Genomic DNA, 27776 nt, shown 5'->3' on the forward strand with positions numbered 1-27776 from the left:
ATGGCGTTTTATGGTAACTTTACAGATGTTGAGGAGCGAATATTTGGCAGACCAGGTAAATACATCCATTTTGTATATATTGTTATATGTTTGAGCTTTATTTTATGTTTCTTATTAGCAGTAATATTTTAATGTGAAACCGTATTTATTCTTTGCTTGAAATTCAGTGTGTTAGTATATTTTATGGTATATGATCCATATACATAATGGCACTAAATAAAACACATAATTTATATCTTGATATTTTTAACTGTAGAGGTATATTCCAAGCCGAAATATGAAATAAGTTCTGAAATATTTAGTGTGCGGTACACTATATAATCTACTATATTTACGAAACGGGATTGAAGAAAAAAAACCTAGTAGCAACAAGTTTATTTATTCACTTACTTGAATACAACCCCAGCCATTTGGTTAACTTTTTGAACTTATGCTTTCACTGGCAATTCCATATACAAAGGAATGTTTTTGAATTTTAGAATGGAACTGGTCTGGGGTGCGTATGATGTCCTATTGATCTAAAAGCACCTGGCATAGATAGTTTTTTTTTTTTTTTCCTGATTTTCGAGAAGGGGATCAATGTCAGAGAAGAGTTGGCTTACCAAGCCTCACTTGTTGCCATTCGCATTCTTGAACGGCGGGAGGTATAAAGCATACCATCATGGCTGCATGAAATTAGATGCATAACGATAGAATGCCGAAGTCATCGCTCTTACTGTGAACGCGTTTTCATGAATAAAATTTTATGTAAAGAATCTTGTTCATTTGAGTATACTTGGTCTCTTACAGCTGATATAAGGAAGTAAAACGATGTCAGATGTAATAATTTTATGATACTAAGAAAATTCCGTGTCATGTGACATGTAAGCTTACTTTCTAAGTGAGCTTTTGACAACAAAAAACTTATTTTAATTCATGTTGAATCAAAGAATGGCGGTAGGCATTTGGATATTCTTCCCATCTTCCGTCTAATTTATTTCTTTTTACATATTGATTCACTTAAACCTATTGTTTCGCAAACTAACTTCTCTAAGTTAAAAAAGAACGACATGGGTTCAAATAATGCATCGAATGCTAGGAACATTATAAGATTTTGTTCAGCTGAATGGGAGTTAACAGTTCTCATGCTAGTGACACAAGGTTTTCCTTCCTCCTTTCCCGTAAAAAAAAAGGATAAATTTCATGGCACACGTGAAATTGATGGGCACGGTTATGGGACTGTTCGGTGTGCCCTTAATTATTTCAGTTATGGGAACAGATTAGCCAATTATCCTACCGATAAAAGTACGCAGTGCCGTCTTTCATTTCTCCTAATTAGTCAGTTGATGATACATTCACGAAGCGATTGCCACATCTGTCGTACAGGTGTTCGAAGACACGGTGGCAAACTGAATGGGAATCTTCTTCAGTGTCTGTGTCACACCGCGTTGGATGCCAACAATGTCGCTGAAGCGCATTTCCTTTCAACACATACGTCATCGTTGGAAGAGGAAAACGCATGTGGAAGCCAAATCTGGCGAATAGGGGGAGGGAGGGGATTTGATCACACAGATCGACTTCGAAGCAAGAAACGTCTTAAACAGGCAGTGCGCAGGCATGTTGTCGGGTAACAGAAACCGATTGTTGGTGTGGAACAGTTCTTTTCAAACAGCGATTAGCCCAATGGTTATTCGCATATCATAGGCAACAGTTTCCCTAGCTTTCAACACATTTTCACTTATCCGTGCAGAAACTGGCCATCCACAGCGTGGTTCTCTCTCTAATGACTTCTGCCCTTCTTTAAACATTGAAAAGCAGTGGAACACCTGTGTACGGCTCAGAGAGTCATCTGCGTAAACCTTGTTTTTAGGTTTTGCTACACTTCTATAGTAGTTTTTCCAATTTACAGTAAACCTTTATCACAGCTGTTTGCTCCGCGACGCAATTTCTGACACGTTCCACTCACACTCTCTTATTTCAAAGGTTGCCACGTCACGAAAGTTGCTGCGTCACCGACTCGAAAGTTGCACATGCGATTCCCAGAGTAGCTTTCACATGGATCCCGAAAAGATAAAGGGAAAGAACTAGACTATCTTTGCAGAGGATGAAGAAAAGGGGAAAAAATGGCTGTTTGGGAGAGGTGGAGAGAAGCATAATTGGTGATGGGGATAGGGACAACTTGAGGAAACAGATCTCGGTCTTACATGCAATGCTGTACGAAGAAGATAAGTAAAGTTAGTACAATGATAACTCGACTTCAATCACCGAAAATTCCAATTGGTGCATAACTCAGAGGATCTGATGACAACATCGGGCCCTTTGAATTATGTAATATCCATAATGCGTTACTTTATACCTCCTTCTGGTTGAATATCATTCACTTCAAGTATTCATATGTAAACCCGACCTCAATCGTATATATTTTCACGAAGTACACTGTCGCTGTTTGGTACATTTAATTTTCAAATAATTACTCCTGTAGTCCAGAATACCTTTTTGGTTTTATTTTTATCATTTTTTTATCATCTAATTTTATCATCTTTAGTTTCTATATCGCTTCATCATCTCTGGTTACTGGACAGCTATTTCTTATCTTTCTATCATTTATGGTTAAAGGACATTCTGTCAACTTCATGATATTTGTATCGTTTTTTTTTAAATCAAATCTTCCCGTGACTTGTATTTAACTATTTTACATACAGTTTAGCTGCCTTGAATAAAGAGTGTGTGTGTGTGTGTGTGTGTGTGTGTGTGTGTGTGTGTGTGTGTGTGTGTGTGTGTGTGTGTATTTATATATATATTTAAATTTATAAATTTAAGTATAATATTCAATATACTTATTAGCATGAAGATTGTTAAAATATTTAAAGATATTGATGAGAGAAAGTACGAAGAAAAGAGAAAAATTAGTCTTCTGTTGTTGTGAAGAGAGATATATCTCGAATTTATACATTATAAAAATAAAGGTTATATTTTCATTACTTTTTACTCATAACAGAAGAAACTTTAAAAGAAAGGACCTTCATGCAGATCCAATATCCCATCGTCATTGCCTTTTCATATGTTGCCTTTTCCAAAGTTTGGGGACCAGCAATGATGAAGAACACTCAACCGTTCAACTTGAAAACAATTCTCGTTTTATACAACATTTTAATGGCTGCAATAAATTTGTATTTATTTGTTGAGGTAAGTGAGCCAAAATTATTTATTTGTAGCGCAATTTCATAAACATCTATTTACATCGTACATTTCAGTTTAAATTTATTTTATCATTTTGCTGAGTTTATTGATTTAAAATCATTCTTCAGTGTTTTAAAAATAACCAATTACAATCATATTGTAGCGGGTTTTCATTATATTATCACTACATCACATCATAAAAAAAGAATCACGGTAATTAACTTAATGATTGAACAATTGTTGGTTGTACTGGAGAGGAGACAACGCCTACAGTAGTAATCAGATGATCAACGTTAAACGATTCATTTTGATAATTTCATAGAATATTGTTTAAAATTACACTGATCATATTACTATATCTGCATGGTTAAACCAGGTCTCAGATCAGTACGATGCGAGTTTTTCACAATATTCGATCCCCATCAAGAATATCCTCGATCTGATACAGAATCCAGAAAAGTTAATGGAAAAGGTAACTTTTCCATTAACTTTTCTGTAATGTTAATAAGACAAACTTATTATATATTTCTATAATGTTAATGATCACTGGCATAACCCTTGCCATTACATTAGATTAACTGTCTTCTGTCTTCATGAATTGAAAGAGAAAATTTTGCTCTCAAGCACGAACTCTTAGTCTAAAATACCACATAGAATTCAATAAAAAAAAAAAAAACACATTTTAAAAAATGTTTTTCTTCACCACATGTAGATCATTCAAAATTAAACTCAAGTTTTTTCCCCACCCATTAATAACTTCACCAATTACGTTGCACTGTTCTAGATCTGTTTTTTTATTAGCTACAATTTTAATTCAGCTACTTAATTAAATCGATCCTTAGGAAAATGTGCAGGTTAGCTGCATTTTGTTTTTAAATCGGGCCCTTTGCAAACAAACAGAACGTGCTGAAATTATATATTTAGGCAAAATACTCTTGCCAGGCTTAAGGTAATAAATTTGAGATTTGCGCAAATAAATGCAAAAATTGATAGAATTTAGCATTTTGAATTTAAATAGGATGATTTCATTCGAAGAAGAAATACACAATATATAAACAATTATAAGAACTCTCTCTCTCTCTCAGGTTTTTTTAATAAGAAGGTGGTCACTTCTCCTAGTAATCTCCTTTCTTAAATAAATAGTTTCAAGACTAATCAATCAAAAAAAATCTTTCCATTGCAATTTTAATTTTTTATTAAGTTGAATTAAAGCTACAAAAATGCAATTGGGAAACATCCCTTTTCGTGAACATCAACAGGCATTTCCTGACATACTTGTAAAAAAAAAATAATAATAAATAAATTAAATAAAATAAAAAAACGAGTAAACAAGTTCTGCTTTGCATACTTAATTTGTTTGTTGTTCAAAGGACAACAAACATCCGCCCATGGACAATCATCTAACAATGAACTTGGCACTAATGAAACTGCACTGGATTTCGAGCATACTCGAATGTTGGCACTAGGATAAATTAGGGATTAAAATAAAAATTATTGTCATATAAAGACTTCCCTTTCGTAAACAACCACGAGTTGTACTTTATATGCATTCAAAGAGATTAATTCCTTAATAGTATTTCTACGAAGTAAAATTCCTTGAAATATTCAAATTAAGGAAACCGGTTACAAAGCCATCTGTAAAGTAAAGCAACAGCTACTTGATTTTCTATATAAAACATTGAAAATAATAATCGAAATAAAAATAACATAAATAATAAAAAATACCATTTTCTTACTAATGAACGATATTATTTTTATGCATCTGGAATAATATCAAATATGTCGAAAATGATGGCAATAAGAATGACATGCGCCTTTATAGATTTGTTTATAATTCTTTTTTTTTTTTTTTTTTACTTTTTCGAAGTAAGTAGGTACTTCAAAACAGGTTACGAGAAAAGTGTTCTACTCTATACAGACAAAAGAAACTTTAGACTGGATTATCTTCTCCCCACTCCTCAGCTATTATTTCAAAAAAAAAAAAAATGCAGCTATTTTTATTGTTGTCGGTAAAGATTAAAATCTTTTATCCTAGAAGACGACCATTGTTTAGCCACGTATCTCAGCTTGCCAACATTCGAGTATGCTCGAGATCCAGTGCAGTTTCTTTACTGCCAAGTTCATTGTTAGATGATTGTATATGGGCGGATGTTTATTGTCCTTGAATGACTTCATTAGGGATTTTAAACATTATTATTAAGCTTCCAATATTTCATTCGCTCCCCTTTATACATTGTACGAACGATAATTATATTTTTGAAAAGCAGAACTTGTTCACTCATTCTTTTCTTTTTACAAATACGTCAGGAAATGCCTGACGTTCACGAAAAGGGGCGTTTCGCAATTGCATTCTTGTGGTGAACATGAGCATACCGTGTTTATTAGTCTTGAAACTATTTATTAAAGAAAGGATTTTACTAGGATAAGTGACCACTCTCTTAGAAAAAAACAAAAAAACAGAGAGAGTTCTTATAATTATTTAAAATAAAGAGCCAATAGGCTTCATTTCGGCGATGTAAACATTATTTAAATTAAGGGGATATTAAATCCCACATTGTTTCAAAACCGAATAAGAAACCGCATGAAACTCTTTCATTCCGATCTTTGAGTTTCTTATTCGGTTTTAAAACAATGTGGGATTTAATATCCCCTTAATTCTTTTTATTTTTTTAATTCTATGTTAGATTTTATGTCACTAAGAGTTAGTGCTTGAGACGCAAGATTTACCCTTTAAATTCATGAAGGCGGAAGACAGTTAAGTCTTAAATGATTTTGCAATTCATAAGATTGGCACTAGACCTGATACATAGGCATTAGCGGGAACCACATGTTAGCGTTTATCAACCCACTACAAAGATATTCAACGAATAGATAAAGTATAGTAATGTGTCATTTGAAATTTGCAAGGATTATGCCAATGATTACTATCATTAATTTGTATCGTATGAGGAGAATTATAGAACAGGTTTGTCTTATTAGCATTAAAGAAAATTTAATGGAAAAGATAATACAGAATCAGATAGTGGATATTCTTGATATGAATCGAATATTGAGAAAAGTAAAGAAGATTTCATTTTGTGGTTTGATTTATTCATATATAGGGCAGAGTCGTTATTACATACCAACTTACTTTTTCATGAAGGAGTCGCGGTCGAAATAGGCTGAGGAAGCGGCTCAACTTTTACATTTATTGGATGTTGATAGTAAAGGTTCTTTGACACAAGAACCCCCATTAATTAAACAGCGCTAATTGGGTATTGATGATTACTCGAAAATCAGATGAATAGGAATTTAGTGAAGAGATAAATAGCGTTTTGACTTTTAAATATTAGACAGGAGAGGGCTTTAAATCAAGGCACTATATTTCGTCATTGTGGTTTAATTTGGTCAAGAATCACTTAAGTTCAAACATTAAGAGAAAATCTCTGTGTACTGACGACGTGAAAGCAAGTAAAACAGTCAGTTTTTTGGATGAATCAGTAATTTAAAAGATGATTTTTAATGATTAAAATAGTGGAGGGAAGTGAAAATTTATTACTGACAACAAATGCAAATACGAGGTTGGAAAGAAGTCAACGGACACCTTAGTGTGAGGAACAACCAGCCATGAAGCCCAACTAAATAAGATGTAGGACCTTCTTTCTTTGCGATGACTGCAGCAATCCTAAGGGACGTACGTTCCACAAGTGTACGATAGCAATCGACGGAAATTTTGGGCTATTCTTCCTGCACACATATATTGAGGTCCTGGAGTGGGACGGACGTTCCTTGAACTGACACGCTCAACTTCATCTGAAAGATGTTCAATAGGTTGAACCTAGGACTCTGTGGAGAACAGTCGAGTATGGTGGCGTCCACTTCCACAAACCATCGAGTTACAAGAACAACAGCCTTATTACCCAATGCATTCTCTTTCTGAAAAAGACGATGATCAATTCTGTAGACACGCCATAAAGTAGAAAGCGCTGAATTATCCTGAATGTTCGGATACCTCGCAACTTTCAGTTATGTGCCCCTTTAAATAATTACTTGTCTTGATAAGCAGTTGTCTTATTTATAAAACTCACTGAAGAAACTGACTCCTTGGAACAGTTGCCATATCCTCATGAACATAGCCACTCAGCTCTTGAAGCTCGTTCGCTGTCCACAGATATCACTGCTACTTTTCTAGAGTTCATCAAAATATTTTGATGTAATTTGTATTGTAACACCGAACGTTTGGCAGGGGGGGAGCTCATCGTTGCTAAAAGCGAAACCTAATAATATTATGGAAAAACATTACGCTACAAACGGTGTATTAAAATGAGATAGTTTTATATAATAATATGCACGTATTCTTTAGTAACCCTTATATATATATATATATATATATATATATATATATATATATATATATATATATATATATATATATATATAAGGGTTACTAAGTAATTTTATAAACTTAGTTATTTTACTCCTAATCCCAAGTAAGCAAACAGTTAAGTTTGCGCCTGAACGTAGTTCAAGTCTAAAGGTGGTGCAACTCATAGTAAAGGTGGGGAAAGTTCTGATCACTATTCTTAGTATTTTCCATAATGTAATATATATATCTTTCTTTTGTTTTAGTTAATCCAGGCAGTCTGGACGGATAGGGCGGTTTTTTGGTGTGCTAACTCACAGTTATTCTACAGTCTAGGCCAAGAAAAGGTAAGAATTTATTGCCGTTCTTTTTATTTCAATACCCCCCCCCCACACACACATCCCCAGTTAAGTTGATAATGAAAATATTGTAACAGAGCCAGAAGAAAGCAAATAACGTATAGACATCATATTAGAATAACATCACATTGAAGTAATTGTTTATAGTATGCATGAAATAAGATGATTGCGTATGAAAGAGAAGCAGCAAGTTAATGAAAGCGGTTTAGCCACGAATTGCGAAGTAACACTGTTTATATTACGCTGATCTACTTTTATAGCATGTTCTTTAAACAACTACATGTTTTGTGACTGAATCACAAAGTGCAGCCCAAATATTTTCCTCCCTGCTTAAAACAGTTCCTGGATCTTTATTTTCTCGTGCTTTCCGGGAGAGGATGTGATCCAGAAATTGTTTTATGTCGGAATTTTTTTCGCCAGTTAATACAAAATATAATTGCATCAAGAGCTTCTTGAAGTTCAAAATGTTATGCTGATCCACTAACTAAATCATTTTGTACTGGCGCTCCACAACTTTATGCAAATTTTTTATGCAAGAGGTGTTGTTACGAGTTGTTGCAGACCTTGATCTAGAAATCCGGCAGCCTTCTTTCTCAAGTTCTTATTATTAAGGTAGCGTTCCACTTCTGTAGTAAAATAATTCGCAAACTTAAAATTTCTCAAAAAAATTTGAGAAATGTTAAGGGTCAACCACGCATTTAGATTAAAAATCGGTCTTTGCCGAAAATTAATCACATGCTTCAATGCTCCACGGGTCTTAGAATGATGTCATACAGTGGTTGTATTTTGAAATTTCGCAAGGCATGCGATCCAGTGTCAGTATAACACAATCTCGAAGCACCGGGTCTTCGCATCTTCTATTCATCCTTTATGATGTACATTCTTTTGGGCATTATTTTCCAGGCACTTTTGTTGACGTTGAACACTTAAGGAGGTGAATAGCCTTGGACACTTTCATCTACTGATAATTCTCTCCCATGGCGATAGCTCGTTTGATAGCAGTTCATTTTCTCAAAATCACTAAACCTAACCAAGGAGTGCTTGCTTTAAATTCGAATGTACAACTTTGATCTTTTTTTCTGATTATGGTCCTCGTAATCTCAACAATTTTCGCTGACATATCTACGTGTTTCTCACGCCCTTCTATTAATCACCGAAGCAATTACTTTTCAAAGAGCAATAAAATATCCTTCCTTGGATTAGCATTCTTACAAGTGTTCTTTGCGTTCATTGCGATTAACACTATAAATTAACCTTACTACTGATAACATATTTCGTAATTTCCCATGACACATTAAATTGGCATTAACCTCTTTCCGTGTTCATAGGTACAAAGTTTTGTTTCAATACATAAGCTTTTATTGAGTTCATTAGTTTTATTTTTGCTTCGTCACATACGCCATCCTCAGTTTTTTTGTGGGTGCACGCTAACATTATAAACCATGCACCAATTAAACTTATATTTCATCACTAATATTTACTTTTACTAATAAGAATTGTTCAAGTTTTCAGAAATCGCAAAAATGTTCACTTTTATATGTATTCTATCGATTTATATTTATTTCTTAAAAAATTATTATTATCACATCCTTGGCCTCAGTATATCATAATGCAAAGCACACTTCCTTACAGGCTTGTACAATGTTATGCTTTATGGGAAGGGTCATTGAACGTATTGTTTTATTTAGATCAGTTTCGGCCATTGATTGCAAGAATGTTTAATCCCAATTTTTAAATGTAGAAATTGAAATTAGACTCTAATAACTGTACGAGATATACGAGGTTTCGTGTGGAGAAAAGATTTACATTAAAATTTCGCTGGAAAATTATTTATTTATTGATAATTTATATCAAATCTGCTGTGAAGTATTCTGTAATTTACAAAGTTATTACTTTTAGAAAGTTAATCGTATTCTTGACACTGTTGCTGTTTCCAATCGATAGGTAACAGCGATGTCCTCTGATACGAGACAGCAGATCTTCCCTCATTGCCTTAGCTCTCTCTAACATAATTTCAACCAATACTAATTTTCTAAGTTTTAGTTGCTTCTAAAATATTTTCAGTGCTACTAAGAATGAAGACGTTTTCTGTTATAACCTACCGGAAACAAAATATTGGTGATTTATATGTCCATAAACACGGTGTCCCATAATTCTTAGCGCATTTGTAAACTTTAATAGGTCCAACATTATAAACGTTGCGGATTTATAGTATACAATCGCTTAAAGAGTATGATATTATGTTTTATTTACAATGATTTGCTTCTTATTAGTGCTCAACATGACCTCCATCTTGTGCGATTCATGTAATTAGGCGATTTTCGAAGTTACGGAAAACGTTTAATAGTTGCTGAGCAATGACTGCATTGATTGCGTTTGTAATTTTAGTCTTCACCCGGCGTTAGTAAGGTGGGGTGTCACAGATCCCAAATATTTTAAATTGACTAACTTTTTAACAACGAGTGGCAGTGAGTCATGCCTCAGTATAGCTTCCGCTCCCGTAACCCACTACTCGACGCCATAGACGGCAGGCTGTTGCGCGCAAGCAAGTTTTAGTGTTGGACCCCACCTTACCACTGTTGTTACATTTTACCACCTTACTAACGCCGGGTTAAAGTCATCGAAAGAAGCAGTGTTTGAAGCATGCACGACTGTTTTGATGTGACTCCATAAGAAAAATTCTAACGAGGTCAGGTGACCTAGGTGGCCACACAAGAGCACCTCCTCAACCGATCCACCTGTCTGCGAAAGTGACAGCCAGAAACTTTCGTACCTGTGTCGCATAGTGACAGGGTGTCCCATCCTGTTGGAAAATGGTTTTATTCATAAGACTTAATCTCTTTAATTCAGGAATAAAAAATTCTGAAGCATTTTTAAATAAGATTCACCTCTGACAGTGGGCTTATCGAAAAATAATGGCCCGATAATGCAATATCTCCTAACCGGTCACCACAACGACTTTGGTGAGTGTCTTTCGTGTTGTCGCATTTCCGGAGGCTTCTCTGTACCCCAAATGCAGCAGTTGTGACAGTTAACTTTCCCACTTATGCGGATGTTGCTTCTTCTGAACAAGTCGACATCCCAATAACAATTGTCATTTTCCATTTGTGTCTTCGTCAATTGAGAGAAATCCAACCTGGCATGACAATCCTCTTCTTGTAGCATTTGAACAGTCGAAATTTTTTAAGCATGTTCAGTAAGTTGTCTGGTTAGAATTCTGTGCACTGTGGTTTTTGGTACATTTAACTCAGTAGCAGCATTGATTTCACGGGATTCTTTTAAAATGCCCTTTCGATTTCGACCACATTCAGTTCCCTTGATGAATCCCTCCCTGAACTGGGTTTGTCAAGGATTGATCCAGTCTCTTTGAATTTTTTCATCCAGTTATTAAATTTCTGTAGGGAGTCTTAATGCTATAACCGGCAGAGAATTTTCTTCTTACTGCTGATATGGACTTGTTCAGCAAACCACAGGACGCAATTGACTTTTTCTTCAATATTTGCCATCTTCAATCACACCAGTCTAAAAAAAAAATAAGAAAAATGTAATGAACAATTCTAATAGTTATATTTTCAAATGATATTTATTGTAACTCTGTAACTGTGATAATTTTAAAGATCAAAACTGCCCTAAGAATTATGGTATTCAAATTCAGGTAATTTGAATACCAAATTACCTGAATTTGGTATTCAGGTAATTACCTGAATTACCCTGTGTATTCAAATTCAGGTAATCATTATTTATAGGTTTTATATATAAGAAAAAAAGAACTAAAATTTCAAAAATAATTCAGTATTAAACATTAATTAATTCAATATTAAAAATAATTTAAAGAAAGATAACTCAGTAATACAATAAAAACTTTATTTCTTCAAAGATTATATAACTATCAAAATAATGCCATTAAAATTATTTGTCCAAATAATATAATTGTACTTTAAAAATTTGCAATATTTTTAAACGATGATTCTTACAAGCACACCAGAATTGCCTTTCTCTAAACGTTTTACCAAAGAACAGGTCGCAATACCTTACTTTTTAAGAAAACAATGGTATTAGTATTATATATCTTAATATTATATAATATAACGGTTAATATTATATATGTTAGCAACCTTCTGTGAGTGCGACTGGCATGAAATATTGCATGCTATTTGGTGTACTTTCGGTGTTTTAAATGTAGCTTTGGCAGAGTTGTGCCAATGTTCACACTATTATTAAGGATATTAACAGAAGAATTGTAATTTGCCAACTTTGTCACTTGCAATTATTATTATTAACAATATTTCTACTTTTGATAGAGAATTTTGTATATAATTTATTTAAAGTATAAATAGGGCGAATGGAAAATATTTCTGATACACCGCGCGTGCGTTCATTTGTTTTGTTCCCGATGGACAGCGCATTACTGTTGAGTGTCATCATCATCAGACATTACAACATTTTGATCTAAGACAAAAATAAAATCGAAAGTTTGAGATACCCACATTATATCCTGTTTTACGAAAGAACGAAACATTCGAAGGATGATGCGGCTATTCACCCCCCCCCCCCCACACACACACAATTTTCATCCGAAAATTGATGGGGGAAAAATACAGGCATTGTACTTTTAAGTTTCTTAATTGTATATTTGGTCGAAGTCGCAAAAGCCATAAAACACATGTCACATTACAACATCTCGCCTCTCACTAATGGCAGAATTAAATTTGGAATTAATGACCATCCTAGCAGATTCGACTCTACCTTAGAACAGCGTTTTGCACTTATTGCAGTAGTTTCGTTTGAAATTCACTCCGAAAGGTTTTATATAATATGTTACTGTATTCCGGAAATTCTACTACCTCGTTTATGGGAAAAAAAAAAGTTTAATTTTCAGATTTTTTTAAACTAAAAAATCTTATAAAATTAAAGGTATGTTTCGCAACATCTAACATCAGGAGTACATAAAATATAATTGTAATATTGCACGAAATTGACGACTAAGACAATTACAATTTGTCCAACTGTATTACATAAAATTTCCTTTATTAACAGATGTCTTCCGTTATCCAATTCAACGAACATCACTTTGCTTCTATGAAAGGAAACCAGTTATTACTCTACATAGCAGAATTTCTTGAGCTTTAAAACAACAATTTATTAATTTAGAAAGCTGCTATTAAGACATGGAATATAATCCACAAAGTGGATAAATTCGTCACTGATCAAAGTAATGTCGCTACAGTTATGATTTGCACACACAAAGGGAAGTTTTAAAATATACCAATAATGTACGAATATACAATAATTCAGAAACAAATATAAAACCAGTGCTTTATAGAATGAATCTGGCCAATTTTTAACTTCATTTAATACTAATTACTTGATTATTTTATAGGGTTCAATGCTCGCTATGCTAACACTGACAGCAAAGAAGATAGAATTGCTGGACACAGTAAGTACAAAGTCCTTTCTGAGTTTCATTCTACAGATTTGTTTCATCATTAAATTAACTAGAGATAATGATAGATAATAAAATGAATTGGGGGGGGGGGTACAACAACGGTGAAAAATAAGTATCACAGTAGAAGCAGTAGTTAATGTATATAATTATATAAATCGTTTTCCTGGTATGAAAAACGTTACTGAAAAAAAACATATCTGACAATGTTTGATTAATATTTTCAATTTATAACATTTCTTTCATGTCGATAAAACCGGTTTCCAATTAAAGTCCTATTAATTTTGTATATATTTAAATAGGGATGGAGCGGAAATATCGTTTTAGAGCTGAGTTTTTTGGTCAACATAATGCATTTTAGATCAGGTGCAGTGGGGTGTAGGTTAAAAGAGGGTTTTTCACAGGCAGAATATCGGGACCAGTCCAAATATAAGTGTTAAGGAAGACTAATAGCGTTTCTTGTTATTAATTAAAGCGACAAGAAGTACATTTGAAAAATATCAGTGCTATAAATACATTCTCATAATTTCTCACATTATTGTATATGCCGGCTTACAAGGCTGATGCGTATAAGACGTGCTAGAAAGGGTGAGTTGGCCCTTTCTAGCACAAGCATATTAAATGCATACTCGTAGCCTCCTGAGCCTCATTCTTTTTTTCACCTTAGATAGTTGCTTATACCCACGGAGCTATTGTGTTGTAGGTTTTGAGACCTCTCGTATAACGTAATGATATATAATATAAAATACAGCAAGGTTTTAATTTTAAGCTGAAGGCTCACTCAATTGAAATGCCAATGCTAGAATATTTAAATAATTAGTAAGATCTCTTGGCTCTCTGAGCTCCATTCGCTTTACTTCTATGCAAAACGTTATGTAAATGCCAAATGACACGTAATAAGTTGAAACTTTACCTTCAGCTCAGAAATAGTTGACTAATTTGCACGTGCTAACGAAAGTTTCGATTTTCAGCGATTCACATCACATATAAATGGATTATCATAACTGATAAATAAAGGTTATCTATTAATGCCAAACAAGTTTAGATTAATCAGTACTCTTATCAATGTCTCTTAGCATGTTCAGTGTTTTATATTTCTTATTACTTTATTTATTTAAATGAGGCCATTCTGGAGAGCTTTTTACTGATCTGCTCATGAAGAACATTTAATCTTAGCACTCAGGATTAAAGCAAATGACGATTTACACAATGGAAACAATGCATGTAGCTACACCGGATATAACAATAAGGGATTTAGCGAACGATTTCAAGTTGTTATCTTGCAAGGATACGAATAAAAAATTACCAAGGATGGCAGTCTGATTATACGTTTGATATTCTGACTACCAGTTAACCTACTTGATAAAATACTTAACTAAAAATCTTCAGTTAAAATTCATTAAGAGATGTTAAATTCTAAAAGTAAATAAGCTAAAAGTGTTAAGAGTTATGAGGCTAAGCTGAACTAAAAGTAAAAAATAAGATAAAATGTATTACGTGATGTTCATTTGCAGAAAGCTAAAATGATTAAGAAATGTTAGTTAGAGCAAGCTAAAAACGCATTATTCAGTTGATAAAAGTTAGAAAGTAAGCTAAACGTATTAAGAGGTGTTTAGATGAAGTAGATTAAACAACTCTCCTGAGTTGAACATTAAGCAAAAATATGCTATAAAAAGCTAAAAGATAATGTTCAATAAAGAAACGTACACATTAATCGCCTGTTTAGTCAGGTACTTGGAAAACATCAGATGAATATTCATCTGATGTTTTACGTTAATCCTGTCTAACACGCGTCATCTACACGTTGATATTCCGCCTTAACACCTGTCATCTACAAGTGCTGTTTAGTCAGGTACTTGATGCTAGTATTCATCTGATGTTTTCCGTTAATCCTGTGCTCTAGTACGTGTCATCTACACATTGATATTCTGCTTCTACCTGTCATCTACAAGTGCTGTTCTTGTTTTTTTTTTTTTTTAGAACTAGTAAGAAAGTTTTCTTATGTCGATATTCTTTTAAATTTTGTGTCTGGATAAAGGACCCTTCCCAAAATGCATAGCAATATGCATGTCCGAAAGGAATATACTGTACATTTTGGAATACTGAAGGATTTGATTTGATGCGATGTCAGTCTGTATATACAAGTAGCCTCATTGTGAATACTTCACGTGCAAACTTTGTTAGCTTACTCTTGGGTAAAGAATTTAACAAGAATATAATTTGTTAGCAAGTATAATTTACTTTGTATCTAACTGAAAAACCTTTCGGTAATAGAGTATAATATAAAAATGTTTATTTTATTATGACATAACGTGAGATGACCGTATTCTTTAAAGGCAATACAAACTATTGCCTTTGGAGGACAGGAACGTTCCACCTTTAACATTAAAGGTGCAATAATCATAGCTTGTGTGTAGCACTTGTTTACATAACTACTATGCAGTAAAAATATTCTTACAACCACTGATGAGCTTTAAATTACTTGTGAGGCCATCATTATTAGAGTGTAAGATTATTTTAGGTAGGTGTAATCACAAACTCCGACACGGAAATAGTGTATTTGACCGGAAGCTTAAATTATTAAAAGTGAATACATGATTTATAATTTACTTTTAGAAGCAATCCATTTACGCACTTACCTTTATAATTAAGTATCGCGGGTTATTTGATAAAAGAACATCATTAGTGGATATATTAATGGTTATTTATATAGTCAAATGCACTGCAGTTGAGGTATATGTCAACCGAGAGTCAACCTGACTCTGGGTTGACGTATTTGCCTTCCAAATCAATGAAGCTATGAAGAAGATATTACTTCGAAGTAATGAGTGTAATAAATGCTAATTTTCACTTATAGTTAATTATTATGAGAGTCGTTATTTCCTTTTTCTGTTGACTCCTCTAATTGTGCTGAAGTAATGGCATATTTTACAAATTTTTATTATTCTTAAACAGGATTTTATAGTTTTTAAATTATCAATAAAATGGTAAATAACTACCAGTTTAATTCAGAAATGGTTTGAACTTTAAGTACGCCAATAAAGTAATAATTTGATTTAAAAACTTCTGGTCCTTCTCTTCTTTTGCTTACTGTTGGGATAACCGAATACTAAATTGTCGTAAATTTTAGGACCGTTTTGGCCGAGTGGTTCGAATTCCACTTGAAGCATGAATGATTGTTAATGTATTTAAGTGAGGAATGGCTTGCGTTGTTTGGCACAAATCATCCTCCTTAATAGGGCTTCTCAATTCAAAGTCTCGCCAACACATTGCGATAAGTTCGCTACTACTTGTGGGCGAGATTCGCATATTAATAAAGAAATTAATGAAATTTTTATTGAATCACATATATTCGGTTATATTTCCTTGACGAATTCCTATTGTTTATGAAAGATTGAATGGCAGTGCCACCGATTCAATATGTTATTATTAATATTTATATGGACACTCCATGGAGTAAAAAGACTCAGCGGGAAAACCCTCTATCTATTAACATAATACCTTTCATATATTTCCTTAAAGCTATTCACTGTTGGGACGCTCACGAAATAAGTAATCACAAGTCTGATTACTTATTTCCCCTTCCCCTACTCTTCATGTATGAAAAATTTTCTTCTGTGTCAAACTTATAGAATCCCTCTAGTAACTTAAGTCTCTATCATATTCCCTCTCTCCTCCGCCTCTCAGCTAAACTCTGCAATCCACACATCCTCATAGAGAACATTCCGCAGACTTGTCATGAGCTTCGTTATTCGTCTCTGAATCCTCTTCGCTACCCTCCACACCCCGATCCCCAAGAAAGGCAGGTGACCAAATGTGTGCACAGTACTTCAACATCTGACCGAATCAGAGCCTTATAAAGAGGAATAATAAGTTCCCTATCTTTACTTGTCAATGTATTCTTAAACATCCAAGTAATCCTCCCGGCTATTTTGCCAAATATTGCAGTATCTGCTGTGAATTTCAAATCTGTATCTGCCATAATCCCCCAGATTTCTAGCCTCATCAATTTGCAAACTGTACCATCAATATGATATGAAATGTGTAATCGTTTCATTCTAAAGTGCATTACATTACGTTTTACAACATTGACCTGACAGCCATTGTCCTGTGCCCCACACTGCCAATTTATTTAAATCATCCTGTAAGATATCTACATCACCTTTATCAACTATTGTCCTCCATAGTTTTGCATCATCAGCGAACAATTGAATTACGATGATGAACGGCCTATTTTTCTACCCACTGCAGGGTGAAGGCTTCTCCCATTGAGGGAGGTTTGGGGTCTACTACACCCATGGTGACTTAATCTTCTGCTGTATCATTAATGTACAAATTAAAGAGTAGTGGTCCTAGTGCAGAGACTTAGAGAACTCCATTAGTTATTTCATTCGCCCTAGATTCCAATCCATACACCACCCTCTGATGTCTGTCTATCAGACCCCCCATCAATGCTACCAGCCTCATATCCATTCCTGTTTGTTCCAACTTATGCAATAATTTTCTATGCCGTATTCTGTCAAATATCTTTGCAACGTCCAGCTGAATCATGGTGTAGCTATTTACTTTATCCAATTCTGCTGTCACCTTATAATAAAATGCGAGTAAATTACAGAGGTAGGGCCTACGTTTCACAAAGCCAAACTGTCCCTTATAGAATATCATATTATTATCCACTCAATCCTGAGTGTTACGTTTAACCAAGTTTTCCAATACTTTAACAACCACTCCAGAGATAATAATTAGTCTGTAATTTGCTACTTCTGTCTTGGAGTCACCTTTATGTAATGCAACCATCTTACTCTCTTTCCACTCCCTTGGAACCTTGCCAGAGCTGAGACTTCGATTAAACAACTTCATTAGAAGCACTGTCAGTTCACTTGTGCATTCTGTTGACATACCGTCCAGGCCCACCGCTGTTTTACATTGATCTACATTGATGTTTTTCAATATACTGAGTACTTCCACTTCATCTCCCTCACTACTTACATCAGTCTGTTACCTCAGTAAGTGCGAAGTCACCATCTGGATGATGCCTTGTAAAGTCACTTTGTAACTCAACTATTCCTTCTGTTTCTGCCACTTTCCTACCTTCAGCATTGAGTAAAATTTATCTTCCCATAATCATGGAAAGGGGTAGTGTTAAGATCGGAATAGTAGAACATTTGTCATAACCAAAAAGCAATTTAAAACAATTCAAAGATTCCATTATTATTTTACTTGCGCTAACTGCAAAGATTGAACATCAGTGGGGAGTGCGAAACTTCTCATATCAAAAATATTCAACACCGCTTCGAATGTATTCTCGAAATATATTCAATGGAACTGAAATTGAGGCTCAGATAGAAAAATAGGTTTATGCAATGCTTGGCGCTAAATTGCGCAAATAACATCAAAAATCTTTTATCATTTTCTTAAAGACCTTGTAACTGCTCTTTAAAGATAGGGTTGTTTAGTGTTACTGTCATAAATTAATTGATTGCAAAACATTTATCTATTTAGATAACCTTATTTTTCTAAGTTTTCCAAACGTTTAGGCGTTAAATGTAATTTTCCCATTTAGATATCCATTGCGAAGAATGTTTAGAATGTCGGGTTGACTTTCGGGGAGTATGAATATATTTACATATTGAGAATAATTTTTTAATCTCGTGGGGGATCCCCCTATTAGCTGTAGTACTGTGCTTACATTAGATAAATTTGAACCATTTTTCTAGAGATCGAATAATATACAGTGAAGCCACTACAGTCCTCCATTAAACGTGTAGTGGTTATCAATGAAAATCCTCTCAGAGCTAAATGCTTACATATTTTACTCCATTCAACCTTTACTGTTCCTTTCGACAGCTTTGTTACCGGAAGTTCATAGGAAACACGAATGTTGAGAAACCTGAAAGTGGAAACGTTCTGTGAACCTTGAATAAAGCTTAAGGCTGAGAAATTCCTTGATGGGTATCGTATGCGTAACCTTGAAGTAGTTTTACTTCGCTGAAATAAAACCGTGTCACTAGGTAAAGACAGCTTTGCCGAGGCAATACAGAATAACCTACTAGAACTTTGTAGATGCGACATGAATGCAAAGCATGAATGACGTAGTTAATTCATGTAATTCTGGATTTTCTCTAGAAATGAGACAAGGAAGTTAATATCCTGGAACCGGAGCATGCTTGATAATATGGGTACTGATAAAACTATAACGAAGTACAAAAAGTGATATGCGAATGTAAATAAAAGATTTCAGAATAGATCCGATATTAAAAGTACAGCATTTAACTTGGAATGACCCCTAGTAAAACTGATATTTAACAATTTGTCTATCGCTAGTGAAATAAAAAAAAAAAAATTAAGAACAAGACTAAATATAAACTGATTCAGTCAAGTGAGGAGGGGGGGAGGTATATTTTTGACTACAGCAGTATCTCTCAATTATAAAAGACTGGTTAATTCTATGTTAGTCTTCAACTAGAAAATGGGGCTGCAACTTATTGAACTTTCTGACACTTATTTTTATAGAACATACATAGAACTTGAGTTTAGTATTACGTGTTAGTACTAAACTTTTTTTACTTTTTGTTGGACAAGCATTAATTATCAGTAATTGGATCTGCATGCTGAGTTACACGGCACTGGATTATAATACGAGTAAATTTAAGGAAGGTTTCGATACTCCACTGTAAAAAATAAGATATTTAATCATTTTATTTCAGATATTTTTTTAAGATAAAGGAATATTATATTCATAGTTGACAAATAAATAATCCGCATTTATTTCAAGATCGAAAAATACTACGTTATAAATTATTTTTATTATTTCGTGACACCTCCAATGAGTTCTTGGATACTTCGTAATAAAGAAAGAACACATTTCTGATATTTCTAAGGAAAAATTATCTGTTTATCTTTTTGTTTAATCGCTTGAAAGATGGAATGACACTCTATAATCAGGAGCAGTCTTCAGTTAGAATCAATAGTATTCTAATAAATGATATGATGGGATAGCTTTTGTGCTAAGTGGATTCAAGCTATAGCTATTTTATGATGCAATAACCAACTAACTAAAGATGAGACATCTCTGATACTCTCATCTAAACCAATACTTCAATGTCACATTAATTTTTTATGAGTTATACACTGAGTGGCCAGTTGATTAGAGATATCCTATATTGGACATCAACTCTGAGTTCCGACAACGCCCTTTCTCTACCTCTCGCGAATATAATTACTCCTACAGCTCTGTTAGACTTCCTGGCGGTGTGGTGTCTTCCCCTCAAACCATGTCGCCGTATTACATTCTAAGGATACTTAATGGGATTGAAATTAAACGAACCAATGGACAAGGCTTATGATCTCTTGCCTTGCTACCAAATGAATGCAGAAATATCGCTGCCGACCACTCATTCATACTGGCTATTTATCACTTCCAGTAGTGTGACTGCCTGTGATAACACATATCTCAGGTCATCAGCCAGGCTGCTAATTTGCGTTGTAAGGAGTGACAATGATGGGGTCATAGGTTTCTGCTGTTTTTCACATTCCATACAAAAGAGATTATTCGCTCCTTGTAACTTTCTCTTCATTTTTCTAGTGTCCAGTGGTGACGTTTCTACACATACGTTGTTCGTAATATTGCCTGTGTGTTTAATGAACAGCACGACCATTCATGAGTGTGTATCTACCGCTATACATCATTCGGGACAGCTACATTCCCTACTTGATTTGCTGTTTTTGGTGGAGTAAAACTACCATTCTGATATGGCAGAAATATATTGCACTTCGCCATCGAAGCACGGCAACCATTTCCGAGACAGTCTGTAAGCTTTTATAATTCCCACTATCATTTACCACTAGAAGTCGCTGAGGTAGCAACCCCTGTCCGTTATACACATAGCACCCTCATGAAAGTAATATCTCGATGCATTCTTATTGGGGAATCGCATTTAGCGTTGGGATATCTCTAAAATGTGGCCACTTAGTGTATTATTTAGCTTCAGATAACCACAACTTTTTTTTTCTATACATTTAAGCTGATGCCTTGAAATTCTTAAAATTATTTTAGGTGTTTTTCATCTTACGAAAGAAATTTAGTCATGTGAGTGTTCTGCACGTTGTACACCATGTTGCAACCTATATCATGACTTGGATACTCGTGAGATATGCTCCTGGTAAGTGCGATTTTAGCATGTATTTCCTTAGAATTTGATTTTAAATTAACCCTTTTTATTAAATAATGATTTTGTTTTGGTACTACGAGAAATATTAGTCAAAGGATGTAATTACTCCCTTGATTATTTTGATTAATATTAAAATCCCATTATTTGATAGATATGAAACAATTAAACTGTGTAAGTCTGTATACAAGGGTTTAGGATTAAAAAGAAACAAATATATCGTGTATATTTTTCATTCAACAACACTTACAGTAGCTGCACGATTATAATGGAGAAGTGCTTCCGGTATTGGTACACAATGTGATTATTTTTCGATGAATATAATTTGATAAAAATGAACATTGCTCTTGCTGTTTATTTTATGGTCAAAATTTCCTTCTTTCAACCAATTTACCTTCTCAGTTACACATCAATACAAATGTCACAAAGAAATTACAGAAAAGTGCGTAGGCATTTATTTGATGGAGAAGTGCTTCCGGTATTGGTACACAATGTGATTATTTTTCGATGAATATGATTTGATAAAAATGAATGTTGCTCTTGCTGTTTATTTTATGGTCAAAATTTCCTTCTTTCAACCAATTTACCTTCCCAGTTACACATCAATACAAATGTCACAAAGAAATTACAGGAAAGTGCGTAGGCATTTATTTGACTCGCTGATGCGAACCTACTAAAATCTCTCTGCATGCATTGAAGGATTTTGCTTAACATATTTTTACAAAAACGAATCATTATAAACCCATACTACACTTGACATCTATAAAAAGCATTATCTTAATGTTTTGCTGTGGAAAATACAGTTCAGAATTTTTATGAACAATAAGTCATTTGGAATGGCTAGAAAACACTTTCATTACATGAACAATCCAGGATATAAATAGATATAGCAATATATATTACTCCATTTTATTTTTTTTTCTATGCTTTAAAATAAAAATGAATTATTTTTCTGATTGTTCATAAGTATATCAGTGATATACTGATTTATATACATGGAAATCATCAGCATTAGTTGCCTCCGAATTAATGCTGTCAAATATTCTTATAAATCTTTTCAGATATCCAAGCTTTACAGTATAAATTTTATCATTTAAGATGAAGTTAATAGGCAACATCAATCCGACAGATCTCAGTTTCCTTAGCTACCTTCGATTAATACCCTGAAGTCACACAAACTTGTAGTTATATGGAATGGTAAATAGCATATCCTTCTGGATGTATCTCCAAGGATTTGAGGAGATTTTTACTTGCTTCTGTGGGTATAATTAGTTATGTAGTATTTTCTCCCATTCCATCGAGTTTCGCATTTTCTTCGGAAACCCTATAATATTTAATAAATAAAAGTAAAACGCGTTTATCAGATAGCTCTTTTTCTAGTTGATTTGTAAAACAGGAAAGTGTTATCTTGGACTACCTTTTAGCTTGTTCGTATAATTCTCTCGGTTGAGAGAACCAACTTATTTATATCTTTTGTGTGACATATTTCAATTTATGCCAACCTCGTTGTCTGAGCGAATAACTTACCTTGTCTTTATCTTACTGGTTGTTCAGTTTAAATCCGGCTATATATATTTGAGTAAGACTTTAGGTGATTTTTTAATTTCTTTACAAAATTCTTTAGAATTTTCGCTTTCGATGGTGGGTTGGTGAGACTATCACCATCGAAAGCGAAAATGTTTCGCTTTCGATGGTGATGAAAGCACAGAAATATAGTGCGTAACACTTACGACAATAAAAAGCACAAACCTATCATTCGGGGAAAAGAGAGAAGGGGGCGGTGAGCTTAATTGTTAAGCCATTGAAGTTCGTATAATTACAATAATCTTCTAGAAATCAATCTGCTGCAGATGTAATTTTCCTTGATAATTTTTCTATAGTAGGAATAATTTAGGAATTACTAACTATGAGCGTATACAGATTTCGTATAACTATTTGACTTATTTGTTTCGAGAATACTTTTTAAGCAATTAAATAGCTGAGTGCATTCCATTAAGCACACGAAAAGACATCACGTAATCATCGACTATGCATTTTTTTCAAAACAGATTCGATATGTTTTTCCTGGAGATTCAACAGACTAATTGTGTTCGCTTTTACTTTATATAAATGCTCAAATAGCACATACAATTTCGCAACATTAGATAAAAGTTTTATACTATTTATAAAGTATCTAAACTCGTATACATGAAATACATTTTTCTTCAAAAGAACCAATTTTTATGACGCAATAGTCACAAAAGTGAGTCATTCAAAAGGAATTAAATTGTTAATTACAGCATGTTTCTGTAAGGGAAGGGAATGCGTTTATACAGTTGGGCATCACTATAATAACAAACGATTTTGCGCGAATTAAATTTCCTCATCTTTGAGATGTATCTGAGCGATTTACCTGCAGCCAACAGACTCATGAATAGTACTATATTTATTGGTAAAGGAAGTCTTTATCGCTTAGTACCAATGATTCTCAGTGGTTGGAAAGACCTAGTATCGAATTCCTAATCCCTTTTAAGTCACAAAGATCCTTTAGGGCATTTAACGGAAAGTTAAAAAGTCCTAAAGGATCTTCGACTTATCAGTCTCATAAGGAGATCCTTCAAAAATGCAGAAATGTGAATTTGCACTTGGAAGCATGAAAACACACAACACTGCGTATAAGGATGGTCTTTGTTATATGGGGTATTGCACAAACATTTCTTTTAACTAATGCTGATTTAATAAATAAAATCACTTATATAATGTGGTAGCATTCTTCGTACATTGGGATTTAACTTTTTTTATTTTATGTGCAAGTTTCATACGATTATTTTATTTTACGAACATGCGAAATTTTTAACTGACTTTAATGAACTGTTTCATTCAAGTGTTTATTATATTCTCGTTACTAAAAACAACAAGAAACACTTTCGTTACTTAAACCTTTATCACCAACACTATAATACATAGATTAGTGAATATACATTATATTTTAGCTATTTCAAAGGAGGTTTCATAGCAAGTCATTCTATGAAGTAGTTTATTTCATACAGCTGTCTGAAGCCAAAGCGTTGTCTGTATCCCTTGAAATGGATAAAATTGAGTATCGTGCGGTTATGAAATTCTTTGTAAAAGAAGGTTTAACGTCAAAAGAAATTCGAAGTTCATAAAATTTTATGGACACTCTTCCCCTCCGGTTTCGACAATTAAGAAATGGGGTGCCGAGTTTAAACGTGGCCGTACCAGCCTTGAAGATGATCCATGTGAAGGACGTCCAAAAAGTGTAACAACACCAGAAATCATTGATCAAGTGCACGATATGGTATTGGATGACTGGCTAATCAAAGTGCGTAAAATTGCTGAGACTATAGGCATTTCAAAAGAATGTATAGGATATATTTTGCATGAAGAATTGCAAATGAAAAAGCTTTGGGAAAGATGGGTGCCGGGCTTGCTCACAGCAGATCAAAAACGCACTTGCATGAAAATCTCTGAACAGTGCTTGGAACGTTTTAACAAGAATAAAACTAATCTTGTGCGTCGATTTATTACTATCGATTAGACTTGGATTCACCATTACACACCAGGATCCAAATAGCAGTCAAATCAACCAACAGAAGCCGGTTGTTCAGCGCCAAAGAAGACAAAGTCGGTTCCATCAGCAAGAAAGGTCATGACATCGGTGTTTTGGGATGCTAAAGGCATTTTGTTTATTAATTATCTCGATAAGGGTAAAACAATAACCGGGGAATATTATTTCGATCTTTTAACCAGACTAGACGAAACAATTCATCATGAGAGGAAAGACCGCGGTTGCAGAAGAAAAAAATCATCTTTCATCAGGACAATGCACTTGCCCACAAAGGTGATTTGGAAATGGGAAAATTAAGGGATCTGCACTATTAATTGTTGGAACATCCACCCTGTTCCCCAGATTTGGCCCCCTCTGACTTCTACCTCTTCCTCGCTGGTCAGTGTTTTTCTTCGAATCAAGAGGTGATTGCAGCTGTAGAGGGGTATTTTGCAGATCATATTGAGAACCACTACAGGGACGGGATAATGGCGCTAGATTTTCGCTGGAATAAATGTATTAGTCTTGAGGGAGATTATGTTGAAAAATAAATTTCATTGTTAGGCCGAGAACTTTACAGATCAGCCTCTTAACAGTTAGGGAGATGATAATCTCTAATGGAAGGACTCTAGCCGATCAAAGAAAATCTTTCATGGATGTAGAAAGTCACTTGGAGTTATTAAATAAAAGTGTAAAATATGGTATACAACAGTGAGATTATTAATAATTTCTCTAATTAGTGATTTTGATTGAATTCTAATTTAATGTGAGTTGTTTGGTTGTTTCTTTTTGTTCTAGGGGGCAGTACTGCCATAGGCATGACATTAAACAGCTTCGTCCATGTAATAATGTACACGTACTATGGTCTTGCTGCGCTGGGCCCTTTCATGCAGAAGTACCTGTGGTGGAAACGACATCTAACGAAGTTACAAATGGTAAGTAAGTTTATCGTTTTCATAAACCGTACCTGATAATCTTTTTATTATTTCAAAATAAGCAGAACCAAAATACCTTCATTTTTGATGTACGTCACATTAGGTTAAAAAAAATGCAGCTGATTCTAACAGTAAAGTTGTTAGCCGTTACTAATACGTTACTGTAGAAAGATTACTAATATCATTACAGGACATTTTACCTGAAAATTAATAACTCGCTCATATTCTGAGATTCCGCAAGGTATCCCCCCCCCAAGTAATGCAACCGACCTTGTGACTAGACATCTCTATAATGTATTAGCGTCCTTAAAGATACAACACAGGAAAGACAAGCCTGCTGCATTTAATGCCCGTAAACCCATAACTGGAATACACAACCAACATAGAATGAAGGACATGAATATATATAGAGAGAGATTTTAAGTATATTGTGATAAAATAAATGTTAGGACAGTACAATATTTCAAAAAATCTTAAATTTCCACGCTTCAGTTGTCTTTCCCGAAACTGTCTTTCGTCTAAATTTAATATTTGATCCCCTACTAGACATGTTCTTCATTGGTTTATGATGATACGAGTTAGGTGTTTAATTTTTTTTCCCTTTAACACAGCCATTAATCCTTGTGCTATTGATGAACACACTAGTGTGATTCGCAACAGACAGGTGTCAGTTAAGTTCAGGTCTGTGCAGACCGTTTAAGATTTTCCTGCATCGTAGCACTGTTTGTCTCAAATGTATAAATGCAAAAACTCTGATATAATGCCTTTTCATAGTGAAGTAGATGAGGATTTGTTTCTGATAACTACCACGATGTAATAACCACTTCCTTATCCAGGGATCCTGCATATTGGTCGTCGTTCATCTTTTCAGAAAACTGCAACCAAACATCCGGGTTATACAGCGGTTTTGGTTGCAGTATCTGTAGTCTACATGGAGTTAAATTATACGCCTTCATATATTCCAAGGTATGAGCCCAACATGTTTATACGTTTCGTACTTTTAGGCCCAACATGTTGGGCTTAAAAGTACGAACGCTGAATTTGCAGCACCTCTGTTGATTTCTATGATTGGCGATCGCTTAAGCATAGTCTGCACTTCGATAGAAACAGATAGCATGAAACTTTCTGTGAATAGTCTTCTACAATTAATCTGAATTATTAGACAATTTGGATCTTGCAAATGCTTATGTGCCCTACTTCAATCACCATAACGTGTAACATTATTAATGCATATCATAAAACTGAAATTACATGAAAGGTTTAATATTTCATTTTCTTTTCAATTCAGATCCAGCTGTGTATGATTGCGAGTTACTACCTTCAAATAGTGCTATACCAAGAAGACTGTGGATATCCAAAACTATACAGTTTGATATACGCTCTTCCTTGTGTATTATTCTTAACACTGTTTATGAACTTTTATATCCAAGCTTATATCAGGAGGAAGAATGTTTTAGCTGAAAAGTCTAAGTCATTTTCCTTTGCTTGCATAGGAAATCTAAAAGAAGATTCAAGAGCAAACATATGCGGGAAGATTGCCAATGGAGAATTTGTCTCCAATGGAATAAATTCGCCCAAGAACACATCCGAAAAAGAAATGCACAGGAAACAGCATTAAAGTTTCAGAAAATTGCAAGTCATCCCGAAAGTGAAAAGTGAAATGGGATTCGGACAAGTTTGTAAAATATGAAATTGTGGTGAAAACGCATTTGTATTCTGGTTATTATGTTACTATAATTACAGTAATTATAGTACTTTACTAAAATTATGATTAAGTAGAGGACTACATTGTTTATTACTAAATATATCGCATTGTTCATTAA

At 34.1% G+C, this 27776-nt stretch overlaps 1 protein-coding gene across 1 annotated transcript; it reads left to right on the forward strand.

The window, feature by feature from the left end:
* Positions 1–25989, forward strand: LOC150093060 (very long chain fatty acid elongase 4-like). Its single transcript, XM_090414135.1, has 6 exons — positions 1–55; positions 2978–3165; positions 7768–7848; positions 13241–13297; positions 21360–21465; positions 25817–25989. The coding sequence occupies exons 1-6, from the start codon at positions 1–3 to the stop codon at positions 25987–25989; spliced, it is 660 nt and encodes a 219-aa protein (XP_090270261.1).
* The last annotated feature ends 1787 nt before the right edge of the window (positions 25990–27776 follow it).

Source organism: Typopeltis vanoorti, chromosome 24 (assembly GCF_054136105.1).
Source record: "Typopeltis vanoorti isolate ZY-2024b chromosome 24, IOZ_Tvanoo_1.0, whole genome shotgun sequence".
In the NCBI taxonomy this organism is placed as follows: domain Eukaryota; kingdom Metazoa; phylum Arthropoda; class Arachnida; order Uropygi; family Thelyphonidae; genus Typopeltis; species Typopeltis vanoorti.